At 43.9% G+C, this 16,921-nt stretch overlaps 1 protein-coding gene across 5 annotated transcripts in view; it reads left to right on the top strand.

Moving 5' to 3' along the window:
• Window positions 1-14,978, top strand: part of RMND5A (required for meiotic nuclear division 5 homolog A) — a 69,678-nt gene extending 54,700 nt beyond the window's left edge. For 3 of the 5 annotated variants that reach the window (XM_086700639.1, XM_086700643.1, XM_086700642.1), the window contains 3 exons: window positions 600-702; window positions 2,642-2,796; window positions 4,397-8,891. In XM_086700639.1, the coding sequence (XP_086556765.1) occupies window positions 600-702; window positions 2,642-2,796; window positions 4,397-4,460 (322 nt within the window). In that variant the 3' untranslated portion in view covers window positions 4,461-8,891. Of the gene's footprint in view, window positions 1-599; window positions 703-2,641; window positions 2,797-4,396; window positions 8,892-14,752 lie in introns of those variants that run through there. The other 2 variants (XM_086700641.1, XM_086700640.1) reach the window with 2 other exon arrangements.
• The last annotated feature ends 1,943 nt before the right edge of the window (window positions 14,979-16,921 follow it).

The following is a 16,921-nucleotide window of genomic DNA, read 5'->3' as shown; positions in this document are numbered from 1 at the left end:
GGAGATGACACGAGGGAGGTTTGTTAGGATGAGCCCCCGTGGCAGAATGAAAGCAGCAGGATTAGGGTAAGTTGGACTGCAGAGTAGTCTTATCAGAGGCCTCAGCACATCCCTGAGGAGCTCTGGCGCCATGGTGGGCCTGTGCAGCTGTTCCAAATTAGGGTGACAAGCTGGGCCTCTGTATCCTCACCCAGAGCAGTCATCAGATGTGACCCTGGTCAGGTGACTTGCTTCAACTGAGGGCAGTCCTGAAGAGGGACTCGGCTGAGAGACGACTGTGAGCATTTCTGGGTCTGAGAAATGAGCACTTCTGCCCTGGACAGGGGCATCCTGGTCTAGGGTCTAGAAGGAGGCTGAGCAAGAAACTGTTTCAGGATATCGTTAATGATTGATAAGCAGAGCCCATTGAATCTGGTGGTTTTGTAAAATGTGAAGGTTTTTTTTTTTTTTTTCTTGGCACTGATTTAACAAAGCAGAGGGCACTGTGCCCTGTCCAATGGCCAGGACCCTGTGCACATGGAGTCTGGAGGGATTGATGTTTCCTGGGACCAAGCTGTCTGACACCTGGCCTGGCACTGACATTTCCTCTTCTCTCCCAGTTTCTCAGCAGGTTGTGTGGCACTGCCAGCGTTAATTAATATCAAAGCCGTGATAGAACAGAGGCAGTGCACAGGAGTTTGGAACCAGAAAGATGAATTACCTGTGAGTTCCACTTTCTACCGTTCTCTGTTTTTTCCTGCCATGAGAAGAACATGGATGCTAAGAGTTTAAAATCCCTGTTTTGCCTTTTAACGAGAGAACACCGTTGTAGCCGTTCAGCCAGGATTCTTGTATGTCATGTGTAGACATGATTAAAAACAATAGAAATGGGGAGCTAGTACATTTTGGAGGCGCTGGAGTTTCTGGTTTTTAATTTTGACGTAGAAAAAAACGAATACAATTTTGACGTAGAGAGCTAGTGAAGGAAGACATCACAGGTGTGCGTGGCGTCTGTACTGTGGCACGCAGTGTGTTCTGCAGGGCCCTGGAGAAACCACTCGGACTACGGTTTTTTAAAATAGAAGAGCGGTGAGTCAACTGGTTGAATTTAGTTTTGTGTTAAGCATCGATATTTATGAAATCATGAGTTTGTGCTGAATCAAAATAAGCACAGAGCTGCTAAAATAAAGGTTGTCCCTGGTACACGTGCAGTCCTCAGCGGCCCTTCAGTGCTGCGTGTCCACTGCTCTCCAGGCCATGATTTTAAACATCACCTCTAGTCACTTGCCAACCCTATTACTTCTCTAAGCAGTAGTTTGTGGTACCTTCCTTCCCTTTCTGGGGCTGTTAAAGACTAGAGATAACATTGGTATGCTTAGAATAACATGGGACACATAGTAGGGACTCCAGCTTTGCTGCCATAGGAGTTATGACATGGAGTGGCAAAGGTCATTGTATGTGACCTTTGACAGTAAGCACTAAAACTTGGACTGCAGTTATCATGCCTGTCACGGTTGTGTCACGGACCCTAAAAGGCTAAATACGCTTTTGGCTTTTGCTTTTTGTCTGCCACGCCTGTGCACAGGTTTATCCACAGTCACCTTCCAGCTGGTAACTGTCGGTTGGCTGCCCCAGCTCCTCCTCAGAGATCTGTTTTGATTAAAGACACAGATGCATTCCCAGTCTGAGTGTGGTCAGGACACAGGCAGCACCCCTCCTTGACTGTTGCTTATTTGAACAAGTGAAAAGAACTTGAGCCTTCACTTGCTTTGCTGAGGAAGGTGCCTGCAAGAATCTGGCAGCTTCCCAGCTGTGCTACGTGCATCTCTGACATTTGTGCATGAGCACAGAGCAGCACGCTGAAGTCTGAATTCACCTGACATCTGTGTGTTGGGGTAGTAAAGCAATGGGAGGTGATGATCGGACCATTATTTCTCAGGATTGTTCTGTTACACTTGGTCAACATTCTTGAAAGAGTCTGGGTAATAGACTTTATATTGATAACCATTTTGGAAGGAAAGAAAACAGAAAGAACTGACGTTTGTGGAGCCCGCTGTCGTGTGCCAACCATTGAGCTAGGTGATTTCATAGCTTCTGTTTGTTTCATTCCCTGTGAAGAGAAATGACTGGTACACCTACCATGGCTCTGATGTACAGATTGTGAGAGGTCTTGCTGAACTTGAGCTTAAAGTCCTTGTTTCAGGTAGTTTCTCTGGACCATTATACACAGAACATGGGAAACTCAGATCTGAACCTTGCATAAAAGTAAGCCTTGTTTATTCTGTCTTTAAAGGAATTATTACACTGAATTTTACCACCTACCTGAGTGTGCTGCAAAACAGGGTTTCTGGTGGGCTTTGCTCTTAGGGTATATCTATTCTGACAGATTTTCAGGAGTGTTAGACATCTAGAGCATTGCCTTCCTTTGACTCCTCAGACATCAGAATTTAGTTTGAAAAGTAGTGTTATAAATAATCTTGAAGGTTAATTAGAATTATGAAGTAAGGCTTGAATCCCTAAGACTGCCTGTCTTTGAGGTAAGAGTGCTGTAAAAAGATACATTTGGATGAGTAGACTGATAAATGTTTTTGCTTCCCAGTGCATATTGACATGTAGATGGTTTTCCGAGACGTAACTTGAGCCTTTTTACTGTTTTTTGAAGATTGAAGTGGACCTTGGTAAAAAGTGCTGGTATCACTCTATATTTGCCTGTCCCATTCTTCGTCAGCAAACGACAGATAACAATCCACCCATGAAATTGGTCTGTGGTCATATTATATCAAGAGATGCCCTGAATAAAATGTTTAATGGTAGCAAGTAAGTGATTTTTTAAATGTTGGTAAAAAAATTTTCTTTTGAAACTTAGTGGGAAGGTGGTATCTGATGTCTTTTCTTTTCTTTTTTCTTTTCTTTTCTTTTCCTTTCCTTTCCTTCCCTTTCCTTTCCTTCCCTTTCCTTCCCTTCCCTTCCCTTCCCTTCCCTTCCCTTCCCTTCCCTTCCCTTCCCTTCCCTTCCCTTCCCCTTCCCCTTCCCCTTCCCCTTCCCCTTCCCCTTCCCCTTCCCCTTCCCCTTCCCCTTCCCCTCCCCTCCCCTCCCCTCCCCTCCCCTCCCCTCCCCTCCCCTCCCCTCCCCTCCCCTCCCCTCCCCTCCCCTCCCCTCCCCTCCCCTCCCCTCCCCTCCCCTCCCCTCCCCTCCCCTCCCCTCCCCTCCCCTCCCCTCCCCTCCCCTCCCCTCCCCTCCCCTCCCCTCCCCTCCCCTCCCCTCCCCTCCCCTCCCCTCCCCTCCCCTCCCCTCCCCTCCCCTCCCCTCCCCTCCCCTCCCCTCCCCTCCCCTCCCCTTCCCTTCCCTTCCCTTTCCGTCAGTCTTTTTATTTGTTCATGAATTTGATGATTAGATTTATAAGCATGATCTTTAACTCTTAACTTTTGGGTAGGCAGTACATTGTCATTTCCCCCCTGCCTTTACACACATGGTAACATACCCTATATCGTACTCAAGTTTGCTTTTTTTACTTAATGATGTATTTTGAAGGTCTTTTATATGCTACAGAAAGAGCCCTCATTCTTTTTTTAGAGCTGCAGAGTATTCTACCATATGGAAATGTGATAATTTATTTAACCAATTCCCTATCAATGAACATTTAAACGTTTTGTTGTTGTAAAGAGAATTACTTTATCTACATGTGATATATAAATTGTAGACTTGGAATTGCTAATTCGCAGGGTATATACATTTGTAATTTTTATACTCATACTGGGCCCAACTTATAATAAAAAGAAAAAAGGCACAAAAGCCTATTTCCAGCTTAGGCAGTTAGAACATTTTTCATTGGAGTTCACTTGAGACCTGTTATGGTAAAGTCTTTCTTTTAAAAGAAAGTCTTCGCATGTAATGAAGCTATCTGTGCCCTTCCCAGACCATGCAGCAACCCTGGTGGTGCCGGTGGGTGGTGACTAGACCGTGCTGGTTCTGGGCGTCGTACTTGGTAGGCAGCAAGCCTTCTAGGCTCAGCCGCTGGCATCAGATTTGCTGCACTTGAGTGGATTGTGTGACCAGTCCATTTGAAGCTTGTTCAAAGACAGGCACAGCCTAAACTTTGGAGGAGGAAAATTGGGCTTACTTTTGAAACTGCAAGAGCAATTTTCAAAACCGTTGTCTTTGTTTTGTTTACAAAACAGTTTTCACTCATTTCCACTGAAGGAAAGCCTTCAGTTTAGCATCTGGCTTGATTGGTATTTATTTGTGACCCTTCAGAGCTTGGCTGGTGTAATAAGGGAAAGCACAGTTAACCCTCAAAACAAAATACAGACGTGAGTGTGAGTGTGTGACTGTTGAAGACATTGACATTCCGTAGAGGGAATTGAATGCTCAGTACTGATCCTGTTCCTTGATTCAATGTTTTCTTTCTTGTCTTTAGATTAAAATGTCCATATTGTCCAATGGAACAAAGTCCAGGAGATGCCAAACAGATATTTTTCTGAAGAGATAACTTTAATTTGCGATTTGTAAGTGAAACTGAATTGTGGCGCATTTCAGAAGAGAACGTTCCATTTAATGCAGCTAACTGAGGACTCCCGTGTTTATATAAGCTAATGCTCCAGAAACTTTGCCAACATTTTAGTGTACACACACTGAGGGGAGTGCTCCAGACGAATATTATCATAGGGCTTTATTATATTCTTGGTCTTCATTTTTGATCAAGTAAATACACCAGCAGTTGTCATTCAATGCAGGTTTTTGTACTTAATTATATGGTGATTTTTTTACTTTTTAAGAGCAGAAACAGAAATCAACCTCCCTGCCATGTGTTTAATATTTCTCCTGCTTTTACTTTAGTCATTTCTTGATAATTGTAAGGTTTGAGAATGTTTGTGAAAAAGTTTTACTTCCTGTTATGTATACAAAATTAAATGAAAATTCTTCAGAAAAAGTTTGAAAAACTGAATTGTGGTTATAAAACTAATTTGCATTTGTTTTGCTTAAGGAAGAAAGCTGTGATAGATGCCCAGTTTGCTTTTTGGTGTTTTCCTCTGCTCCAGCTCTCCCCGAGAAGTTAGCAGACCTGCATTTGAGCTCTGCTTGTAGCCCCAGTGGGCTGCCTGTTTCTGATTCCATCATGAATTTAGCAGGTTGGTGTGAGAAGTCTTCCACTAGAACAGAGTGGAAGGAGTACTCTTGTTTCTTTGCTTTTATTGCCAAGAGGTGCTTGTTTTAAAAGGTGTGTTCAATAAAATGAAATTCTGAAGTTAGAGGTGTTCTTAAGTTAATATTTGCTCTCTTGGTCTTGGTAGCCCTATTCTCTGAAATCTGCCTTCAGGACTCGGCTGTCTGTCTCTTTGTATATCATTGCAGACACGGTGTTGTGTGTGTGTGTATATATATATATATGTGCACCGGCATCAAACATTGTGTCCCTGGAAGGGAAGAAGCATGTTCCAGTCCTAAAATGCAGTTACCAGACTCATTACTTTAAATCCTTAAAGTTAGAAGTTAGCATATTTTCTGTAGTGCAGAATATGTTTATTGCTGTTTTTGTATTTGAATAGTATACCGTTCAATGCCTCTCTTCTGCAAAGTGTATCATCTCATTGACTGTGAATCTGTATATTATTCTAATGGATACAGATAATGATCTTTTCTCTTGTGAGGTATCTTCGTTTAATGCACTGTCCAGAAATAGCCATGTGTAAGAGTCTTTCTCTATATGATGAACGAACTACATGGAAAGGACTTCTTTGGACATACTTCTGACTTAAGCACGTTAAGCCAGTTTGACTTAAGCGCGTTAAGTCAGTTCATTACGAGAAGAATGTTCTGTGGAAATCACCAAATATTTTGCAACTTTATTTCATCTGACGTGGAACTGAACGTCAATATAGGAAAACTTTGATGAGAAAATGGAGAAAGAAGAAAACACAGAAGTAAAGAGGACTGGGACACTTTGTGTTTTAAACTGCAGATTGGTTTCTTCCGCAGGGAGGGAGAAAACAGGTTTGGTGCTGAATTCACTGGAAAGTGTCAGCATTTGCAGTAGCGTACCAGCCCATACCAGACCAGGTGGTTTGTCCTGAAATGTTTGTCTGGGAGAGCGGGGGTACGTCTAAAGGAAAGGAGTACCTGCAGGAGAACGCTGCTTGACTGCTGTGTGTGGTCAGGCTTCCGGGTGACCGCTTTGGGCAGCGTTAGGCTATCCAGGCACGACGCTTGCTCTGTCCGACCTCAGTCTTGGCCCCACCGGGACTTTAGCCATGTTTCTGCTTTCCTGTTGGAACCCTCCCTAAAGTTTCCCCTCTATCCGGTTAAGCAGTGAAGGAAGAGAGCAGAGAGAAGCTCGTTGGACTCCATAACAGAAGGTAGAGAATTCCAGGCAACTCTGGCTGAGGATGTAAAACAGGTTTATGACCTATATTTTCCTTTGAATTAAAATCCAGACGTTGTTTGTTTGTTTGTTTGTTTACTTCTTTTTTCTCACTAGGCCAGATTTAGCTTTACTCACAACTCTTATTCTCACCTTTCCACCTGAAAAACGTATAAAACATTTAGGCTTCACGTAAGTTTTGTACAATATAGATGTTGCTCTAGAGGCTGGTGGTAAATATTTTGGGGGGCCACACACTTCATATAGTTGGCTCAGGCCACTTTTAAGGACAAAGTGCTCTGTCCCTCTCCCAGTGTTGGGAATCCTATTGACAGTTTTCTATGCAGCTCATGAAACTTTAAAAAGAGCATGCTTTTCACTGAAGCATTGGATTTTACAGTTTCCTGTGTAAGGTCCTTACAGTCCTACTGGGCAGGGTAGGGCCAGAAATTTGAAACTCTTGATTTGACATGAAAACTATGTCTTGTGACCTTTAACTAAAGGCATGGGCTTAAAACATTGGTGACTAAATGGGAAGGAGAGGTGGATTTGACAAGGCCAGACCTTAACCAAAGATGCTGAAATACAACATGTGGTCCTTTCTGCTCTGGAACCCCCTTCACCAGTGGCGTCAGGACCTTATCGCCGAGGCCGTGTAGTCAACAGTGCAGGAGGATGCTCTTCGCCATGCTCTTCCTCTGTTTGCAGAAGGCCATGACAGAGCCAAGGGTTTTTTTTCTAGGCAGACTAATTATAATAATATACATCGAAAACAGAATTGCAGAGTGGTTTCCTCAATTACCTTAGGAACCATTCCATTTATCAGTCACGGACAAAGGCCATGGGACTATGCGAAACCAAGAAAACCTTATTAGAACCTTAGATTCTAATTTAGCCAGAGCGTCTGTGCTTTCAAGTACAGTCTGAAATACGGCGGCTAAGTTTATCTTTCGATCTTTTTCTCCTTTGTGTGATCATCACAAATGCCATTTCTGTCGTTTTGGTGGTGATTCTGTGAGACTTCTAATACATAAATGAACGGGTATTGGTGCCTCTTGATTTTAAAAATGTTGAAGAGAAGAGCCACCTCATATTCATAGGGTGTGTGACTATTTTGTGAGTGTATGAGCATTTAATTGAAAATAAGAAAGTTATGGAGTTAATCTTTTTTTTTTTCTTTCTGTAGCAGCTGATGTACACAGAGACACTAAAACCCACAGCACGTCCTGTGGGGAATGAGGATCCTCTTTTCTCTCCAGGCAGTCCCGCAGGCTGTGTAGTTCGTTCAGTATTCTTGATGCTGTGAGTTCTTTCCACCTCAGTGGTTCAGCCTTTGGGACAATAGATACTGCAAAAACCAAGAACTCTTGGTTATCCGCACAAGACAAGCTGCTGGTAGACATTAGCCCTCTGGTTTTCCAGCTCAACCTCTGATTAGTGGACTGACAGTCGAGCTGGTCAGTTTGCGTAGTCAGCAGACTCAGGTTATTTTCAGGGAAGGCATGGTTTGGTTAATTTCATCACCAGGATGTGTAAGGTGAAGACACAAACCAAATACCTTTCGTTACTTAACTCTACGTACATTATCCTTGGTAACACTAGGATGCTGTGGTCTTGAGCGAATGTTAGCAAGGAACACACACGTAGAAGGTTTGGTGCTTCATAAGCCTGTCCAGCCGTGGTGGGTTTTATGTGGTACAGTAGTGTTTACTATAAGCAGGTACAAACTTCATGAACTGTTCTTACTGAACTATGATTGAATAGATACCAAAAATAGAATGACACATGTATTTTAATAGCAGATGAGGCAATTAGTTTTAGGGTGAGTTTTCCGCTGTTGATTTTACTTCAGGGGATAGGGAGGGAAGACAGTTTTGTTTTCAAGACCTTTCCCTCTACAGTTGTAAACTGTAGTGAGCATATGCTTCGTTTACTTCCAAAGAGGCAAAAGCAGCTGGAATTGGCTTACGGCACATGCTTTGTTTCGTGTTGTGGGTGAGGATTTCTACTCTTATTTTAGCAGTCCCTTCACGTTCTCCAGCAAGGCAGATGTGGGGTTCACTAGGATTTAGTGCCTGATCTTTTCTTTGGGGAAGGGGTGGGAGTGAATGTATTGGGGATGGGAGGGAAGCAGGAGTAGATGGGAGTGTGAGTGCGTGTGCATGTGTCTGAAATTCACCATAGTCCCCCACCTGTGTCTAGCAAGGAACAGGTATTTAATGTATTTTGCTCATGACTGCAGTGTGCATGTATCTTTTTTTTTCTCCTCCGTGTTTTCTAAACTTACACTAAAAGGATTCATTAAATCATCTTGTTCAGATGGCTCAGGATTGTATTTCTTTTGCTTACGCTGTGCTCTTGGGTTCTATAGTATTTCTATAATTATGTAACAAAAATAGTGTTGCACTGTAATCTATCATATAGAGCTATATGTATGGAAAATTTTGATCAGTTTTTTAAGAAATGTATCCTGTTTGCAAAGGCACAATAAAGTTGCATCTTATAGACTATAGGCAATAAAGCTAACAATAAACCTTATTTAACACAAACCATATTCATATTCTCTGTTCATTTGATTTTGGAAAAAAGTCCACTGCATCCAGTAGTTTCAGGGATTTCATTTTGACTTTAAAAGTTCTGCTATACTTAATTTATAAATTTCAGACTGATATAATAGAATTTTGGAAAACTATAACAAATGCTTTGTTAATGTGTGTATTCCTATGTAAAACACATGGCTTCTCCTGTGTATATTTTTAAAAATTAAAGAAATGCACATTTAAAAAGTGTTTTGTGGAACCCGTCTGTATAAATGTGACAGCTGACAGAGGTACGAGGGCAGGGGAGCATGGAGGCGTCAGTTGTAAGAAGAGGACACTGCTGCCTGTGTTTGTGAAGGGCCTGCATGCCAAGAATTTAAGAGAATCTCTTTGTCTCCATCCCATCCTGTTCTGTGCCATAGCAGTGTAAGAAGAGGAGGTGGCCGGTCACCATCCCAATTCCTAGGGCAGGCTCACATCAGTGTTTGCAGGCTCCTGTACCCTGTGCATAGCCGGGACCCTTTGACGGGAGTGATCGATTGCGTGTCACCTGGAAGAGGAGCCCTGAGACAGCTGTACTCGGGCTGTCGGTAGAGTGGGGCACGCACGGTCGGCATTGCCAGGGAGAAGAAGCAGGCTCAGTTGTCTATCCTGTTCAGTGATGAGCTAAGGTGGTAGAGACCAAGGATCCTTGTGTGCTGCTTTTGTGTATTTTTTAAGACTCATTCTTACGGGAGATTTCAGAATGTTTCCTACTTGGGAACAAGTGGGTCCTCGCTTGGGTCCCACCCCGTTGCATTTGGAGCTAGTGGCTCAGGTGGTATATAGGTGAGGTCTGGCCAGCCCGGCCAAAGAGCTCGCCACCTATCCCTGCAACGTGTGGGGCTCTCTAGGACTCAAAAGTGGAGTTTCCAGCAGCGTCGGCATCACCCGAGAGCTTGTGAGAAAGGCAGAATCTCAGGCCTCAACCCAGATCTGAATCAGAATCTGCACGCTTGTGAGAGAACTGGCTTCCCTTACGAGGAGCCTCTCGGATGCTCCCTATTTTCTGAGGTAAGGATCACGCCCACTGGGCAAAATTTACCCTTTTCTTGATGATTAAGACTTGAATCCTCAAGAAAAGTTAAATTTAGTGTGGCTTTGAATTCAGTTTGAGTACAGTTACTTTAAAAATGAGTGTATTTCTTTAAGCACCCAGGCAGTTGAAAGGAGTGTTGTATTTGCAGCATGGCAAAATGCATTTCCCATCCCCTACCCACTGAAATGGGCAATGATGATCACCAAAGATGGAAAACTGGATTTTTTGTAATGGCAAGAGAAAGCCTGGAAACGCACCCTTAGACCAAACTAAACAGTAGCTTGGTGCCCCTCACCCTCTCACAGAGGACACACTGTTTTGAGGCAGCCAGTAAGAAAATCTCATAACCCTGTGTACACATAAAGTTTATAGTTCTGAGACAAGTTTTACAAAATGAATGCTTCTAAAGTGTGATAACACTGATACTTTAGATTTATTTGTTAATGTTCACCAACTCTCTAAGTTGATTTTATGACCTGCTAATGGGTCGAGATCCAGTTTTAAAAACTTTGCATTAAAGGACAAGAGAATGATCCATTCACAAAGCTACTTTGAAATCTCTGTCAGTATATGTATGACAGAAAGTATTATACTCATTTTTTTTTAATTTTTTTTCCAAAACTTTTCCTTGTAGTGGGGTGTTCTTAACACTCCTATGACTCTTCTATGCTAACGTAACATACCTCAACATTGTAAGTAGTGCCTAGGAAAGCGCTATGTGACAGAGAATTTTGAGTTTCCTTGGAAAAGCAAGTGTTTCATTCTAAATACTGGCTTGTGCATTAGAATCCTTTCGTTTAATAACAGATGTGTGTATGGTTTTTTTGCTTTTTTTAAAAGTCATTAAAAAAATTTTTTTAACATTTTTATTTATTTTTGAGAGACAGAGCACAAGTGGGGGAGGGGCAGAGAGTGAGGGAGACACAGAATCCGAAGCAGGCTCCAGGCTCCGAGCTGTCAGCACAGAGCCCAATGCAGCGCTTGAGCCCACAAACCATGAGATCATGACCTGAGCCAAAGGCAGATGCTTAACTGACTGAGCCACCCAAGCGCCCCAGATGTGTGTATGTTAAATGCAGAAAACATCTTACATACAATGATATGGCACCTTCAGTCATTTGACATGGGTTTTTTTTAAGGCATTGAGAGAGAACAGGGCCCTGGGCCTCCTGCAGCTTAGGACTGCTGGGAGGTAGAGAAAAGTAGAGCACCGAGACCCTTCTGGTGAGGTTAATTCCCACCAGTGACCTAACTACTGGAGGACAATGGGAGGGATGAGAAGGGAGAGATGTAATAAGTTGTATATTTTTTTAATGTTTACTTATTTTGAAAGAGTGTGCACACGTGGGGGAGGGGCAGAGAGGGAGAGAATCCCAAGCAGGCTCTGTGTTCAGCATGGAGCCTTCTGAGGGGCTCGATCTCAGACCATGAGATCATGACCTGAGCTGGATTCAAGGGTTGGATGCTTAATCGACAGCCATCCGTGCACCCCATAAGTTGTGTATTTTTAAGGCCCACTCTGGCTACAGTAGGATGAAAGATGGTTGGGGAGGGGATGAGGTTAGAGCATGGGAGGCCAGTACAGTAAGCAGTTAAAGTGAGTATTGAGCATTGTATGTCCTGAGAATGGAATGGTGAACAAGACAAACTTGGTGTCTACTCAGTGGAGACCCAGATACTGTGAGAGTGAGAAATCCAATGAAGAAAACCCAGCAAGATGTTTTATCATAAAATGTCAGTGCTCTGAACGTTTTTATAATTTCAGAGAACCAATTTATGGTGAGGTCTCTTAAATGATGGGCTTCCTTGCCCTGGTGTTCTAAAATACAGTCTCCATTCTTTCTGTCGTCTACATTTTCTAGAAGGGTGAATTTCTCACTTCAGACTCTGTATGTTGGTCTCTACACTACATGGGTTGTATGATTTTCTGCCAATTTCTAGTCAGGAGGGATCTTTTTAACTCCGTTTGAAGGCTGCATTCAGCCACTGTGCAAGGGCCGCCGTTTAAGGAAAGGACTTTGATGTTTTTTCCCCTCTAGAAGAAAAGTGTTCTTTAAAAGGAAACCTGTTATTTGTCAGTGTTCAAGACTAATCATTTTGGGAGTTTCTGAACATGCATTTTAGGTTTCCTTTCATTCTTAAGACCCTGTTGCTTCTAGTGATTTTAGATTAGTGAGCTCATCAATTAGTCCTAAAGAGGAATTGTACAGGACATTATTAAATTGTCATGAAAGCTTTGAGAAGTAGTACAGGAAATTTGGGCAAATAGCCTTTGACTTGACTAGTGTGTACCAGTGGCCTGTGAGGAGTAGGCAGTCTAGGGTTTTTGCCGTCAGGGGCCCAGGCTCCTGTTCTCCACAACCTTAAGGTGTGGCTTCAGTTTCACCTCTTTGTTAGACATATAACTGTGTTAGGCAAAAAGAGGAAAGGGGTGGGAAAAGGAGCTTGCAGTTGAATTAGCCCCTTTGGAGAGTCTCCTGGAAGCTCCAGCCAATGGCTTATTAGCCACACTTGGCTGGGGGCAAGTCTGGGAAATGTCTGGGCACGGCACGTCACCCCCTGTAATACAACAAGGGTTCTGCTGGTAAGGGAAAAGGGGAGAATGGTTGGTAGGCAAGCAACCTGCGAATTCTACCCCCCTGCACTGTGCATCTCAGCCAGGAAACAGGTGACATTTCATTCACATAAAGGAATAAACCATCAGCACCAGCGGTCAGTGCAGCCTTCCACCTGCCCTGAGATATTAGACAAATGAGTTAGTTATCCCTGAACCATCTCCATGAGCTGCATTTCTTGGCCCCTCTTGGTATTTGTTTTAGAAGCAGAGCCCTCACCCTAACTTCAGACAGGATCCCTACTCTACTCTTGTTCTAGAACATACTCTTTCCCATTTGTTTGATTTCAGAGCAGGTGGTAACCTTCGTTTTCTACCTTGGGCAGCATAGGTGAAAAAAAAAAAACTTTTGGTTTGAGGTGCTTACAGAGAGTTTAGAGAACTTCTAAATTTTAAAATTAAAAACAATGTAGGGAATATAGTCAATGGTATTATTAAAACATTATATGGTGACAGATGGTAGCTACACTTGTGGTGGCATAGCATAGTGTATAGAGTTGTTGAATCACTATGTTGTACACCGGAAACTAACATCGTGTCTTAACTATACTTCAATTAAAAAAAGGTGGGTGGGGGGTGCCTGGGTGGCTCAGTCGGTTGAGCATCTGACTTCGGCTCAGGTCATGATCTCACAGCTCATGAGTTCGAGCCCCGCGTCGGACTCTGTGCAGACTGCTCAGAGCCTGGAGCCTGCTTTGGATTCTGTGTCTCCCTCTCTCTCCCTCCCCAGCTCATGCACTCGCTTGCTCTGTCTCTCAAAAATAAATATTAAAAAAAAAAAAAAAAAAGGCAGATAAGATACTCAGTAATAGCGTAGCAGCTGAGAGTTTGGGCTACAGGATTGGACCTGAGTTCAAACCTTGATCCCACCAGGTTCTAGTGTGATCTTGGGCAAATGACCAAAACTTCCTATGCCTTAGTTTTCTCATCTGTAAGAAGAATGGTACTAGTTCCTACTTCATCGTTCTGATGAGGCCCGAATGAGAGAGCGGGCCCATGCCGAGTGCTAAATAACTGGTAGCTATTATTTTATTTCAGTCGCTAAAACATAAGAACAAATGACATCTGCAGATCACAACCACCTAAAGGAGAGCAGAAAAGGGGAATTAGTAACTGGCCTGCAAAAGTGAGGTTTCCCAAAGTGGTGGGGGCTTCAGTAGGTGGTGAGGTGACAAAATGGTAGAACACACAGTATTTTTCTGCTCTGCCAACTTTATTCGACGGCTGTAAGCATGGTGGAGCTCTCTTGCAGCAGGGCGGTGGGGGGCGTAAGGGGTGGCACTCAGAAGGTGAGGCTGAGGGGAGCTTCAATGACAGTGTGAAGGCTGTGTGCATCTGGGAGTGAGCTCTCCTGAGGTGAGCTGCACAGGAAGGGCTGTCCTCCCTAGCACTGGGATGCTGAGATCCCTGGGTACATACATAAATGTGTATCTGTTGGAAATGGTTACTGTGTGCCCATTTCTGAGAATAGGAATTGGGAGAATCAGGTGACTGCATTCAGAGTGTAATAGGTACTACACCAGTTTTGAAAAATTCAGTACTTTTTTCGTATACGTCTTGTTACTATGTTCCAGGAGCTGTTCCAGGACCTTAAAAATACATTTGAACTCATATCCTTCCCAACAACCTTTGAGGTAGGGACTATCATTACCCCCATTTTACAAGTGGGGAGACAAGTTTTGAGGCCTTAAGCGCTTGCTAGAAAACACACAAAGTAGCAGAGCCAGGAAGCTACGTTCACAGCCTCTGCATTTAACTTAATCTAAGGCAATCGTGGCCTCCTTCAGTTCCCTTTGGTGGAGAAACATAACTCAAGCCGCTTTTAGGAGCAGGTTAGGTGGTACCTAACCCTGGTGGTCACAAAACTGTGTGCGGGGGAAGAATCTGCCCCCGGGGCTGGAGGAAGGGGTGGCTTCTTGCTGGTGAAAAAGAGAGACTTCTCCCCGTCTCAGTGGTTGTGGAGTCACGCGGGATGTTCAAGTGTAGGGTGGGGATCTCTGAAGAGCAGTGTCACGACTGGAGAAAGAAACGACAAAGTTCTCTGACTTTTTTTCTTCCGCCAATGGGGTATGTTTTGTTGAATGAATGAATGTTAAGTGAACTGCCTTGGAGCTGTTTCCAGCCAACTGTGACCAAGTTAACTGCATAATGGAGAACTCATTTCTCTACTTCCTGTTTTTCAGGGTCCAAAGAATGTGTTGTCGGCATCATCCCCCAGGGGGAGTTTGTAGAACCAATATGCTTCAGGCTAGAACTTGCAAGTGAACCATGACCTGGACCTGCCGACTTTGAACCATGAGGTGCTCCTTGTGCCTGTGCAGGATGAATGGCGAGGTGCTTGTGGTTGCCAGCAAGCCCTGAGCCTAAATTCACAGCCCACCTTGAGCATGCTTTAGGCCTCAGCCTGCACATTGTTTTTCTATTTTCTCCCTGGTCCTGAGCGCCAACTCTAATGCATACCTTTTCCTATGTTGATACTTTGAATCCCCAAAGTAGTGTTTACCATCTTAGCTGTGGTAAGTATGGTGTGGTAAGTTAGGGAGTATGAAAAAATCAGTAAGTCTTGAACCCTCTCCAGAGCCTCCCCAGTGCGGCTTCCCCGCTGCTCATCACCTGAGCTGAAAGCGGAGGAAAGGAAGGCCCTTTTCCTGCCTTCACCCTGGCCCTGGTTCTTTGACATTGGCCCTCCACAGCCAGCGCCATGAGGAGGCCGGATGCTCCTTGTCACCCTTTTCAGGGACCCAGGGACAGCTTCCACAGGCAGCTCTGAGCCTGGAGCCAGCTCTGAGCTGAGTCTCAGTCCCTGGACTGGCGTCTGGTTCTGGTCAGCTGATTATGTTCGGGGAGGAGGGGGGCAGGGGCAAGACTTTGTCTTACGGGAAGTTTCTTAGCTTTCACAACTGCCTTTTCACATCTGCGACAATTTTTCCTCTTGATTTCTGTTCCTTAAAACTGTTTTGGTTTTTGAAAATTAAGGTTGCAGAAGTCAGTTTTAGGAAGGCAGGGAAAGTTCTCTGTGGACCTGGTGCTGGCTATGTTGAGTGTTTTCACGTAATGATGTCTTGGAGCTGCCGTATACTTAGGATTTGGGCACTTTTCAGTATGTATATTTGACCTCAACCACAGCCTGAAGATTTTATGCTTCCTTATTAGAGGTATCAGCTCATCTGTTACCACGAAAGAACAAAAGACAAGATGTTGCGAGAAGACGCTGATCAGTTTTTAAGTTTATTTATCGATTTTTGAGAGAAAAAGCACAAGCAGGGGAGGGGCAGAGAGAGGGAGGGAGACACAGAATCCAAAACAGGATCCAGGCTCTGCCCGAGCTGTCAGCACAGAACCCAATTCGGGGCCCAAACCCACAAACCGTGAGATTATGACCCGAGCCAAAGCCAGATGCTCAACCGACTGAGCCACTCAGGAGCCCCAAGGCTAACCAGTTTTAACTGGTGTGAAAATAGGGGAGTGCACAGTGAAACTAGGGACCAACCCAGTCATTTTACTTTTAGGTTTTTACCCTAAAGAAACAAAGCTGTGTGCAAAGTTTTGTCAGCGTTACTACAGTAGTGAAAAACTGGAAACTTCAATCCTAATAGTTAAATAGATAAAAGATGCCACAATCAAAAACGGAGTGCTATCTTGTCCTTAAAAAGCATGCCATAAATGTTTGTTTTTTAAAGCCATTTATAAACACAGTGCAATCCCACTTTTAAAAAACGGAAGTATGTACTTCACATACATGCATAGAAAATAGAGAATGTACACCGTAATATTAACAATGGACTATACCCGAGACAAAGAATTACAGGTGATTCTTATTTCCTTGTCTATGTTTTTTTCTTCCAAGCAGCACTCACTGCTTCCACAAGTCCATAAGAGAGGAAGTGTGCATGTAGGGCAGCACGCTTGGCTCTCAGCTTCCTTACCAGACTGACACGCAAATCACACTCAGAAAGGAGTGGTCTCCCCTCCTTCAGGGGCCCCTCTGCGATGCAAGGGCTGGGCGAGCAGTTTTGTCCCCCTCCCCTGCAGATTTCACAGAGATTTTCTTCATGTGCCAGGATTCAGTTAACCCTTTCCATTTTGAGGCATTCCTACTCCATACAGTTTCACACTTCATAATTTAAAAAGTCTGATACTATTCAACTACATTATCAAACTCTGAAAGGCAGAAGTTCTCTTATTCCCTTACCTCTTTGGGGCTATGGCTCTATCACTGGTGCTCAAGAAATAATTTGTGCCCTTGAGGTTTGAGACACAACACCCCACGCTGAAACAGAGGTCTCCAGAAGAAAGATCTGAATGGCTGGAGGAAGAGCCCTGAACCTTGCTGTGACTCTGATCAAGCTGCC

This window comes from Puma concolor, chromosome A3 (assembly GCF_028749965.1).
Source record: "Puma concolor isolate L17-30 chromosome A3, mPumCon1.1.hap2, whole genome shotgun sequence".
Classification (NCBI taxonomy): Eukaryota; Metazoa; Chordata; class Mammalia; order Carnivora; family Felidae; genus Puma; species Puma concolor.
The sequence above is the reverse complement of the archived record's forward strand: the minus strand, read 5'-3'. Positions and strand labels throughout refer to the sequence as shown.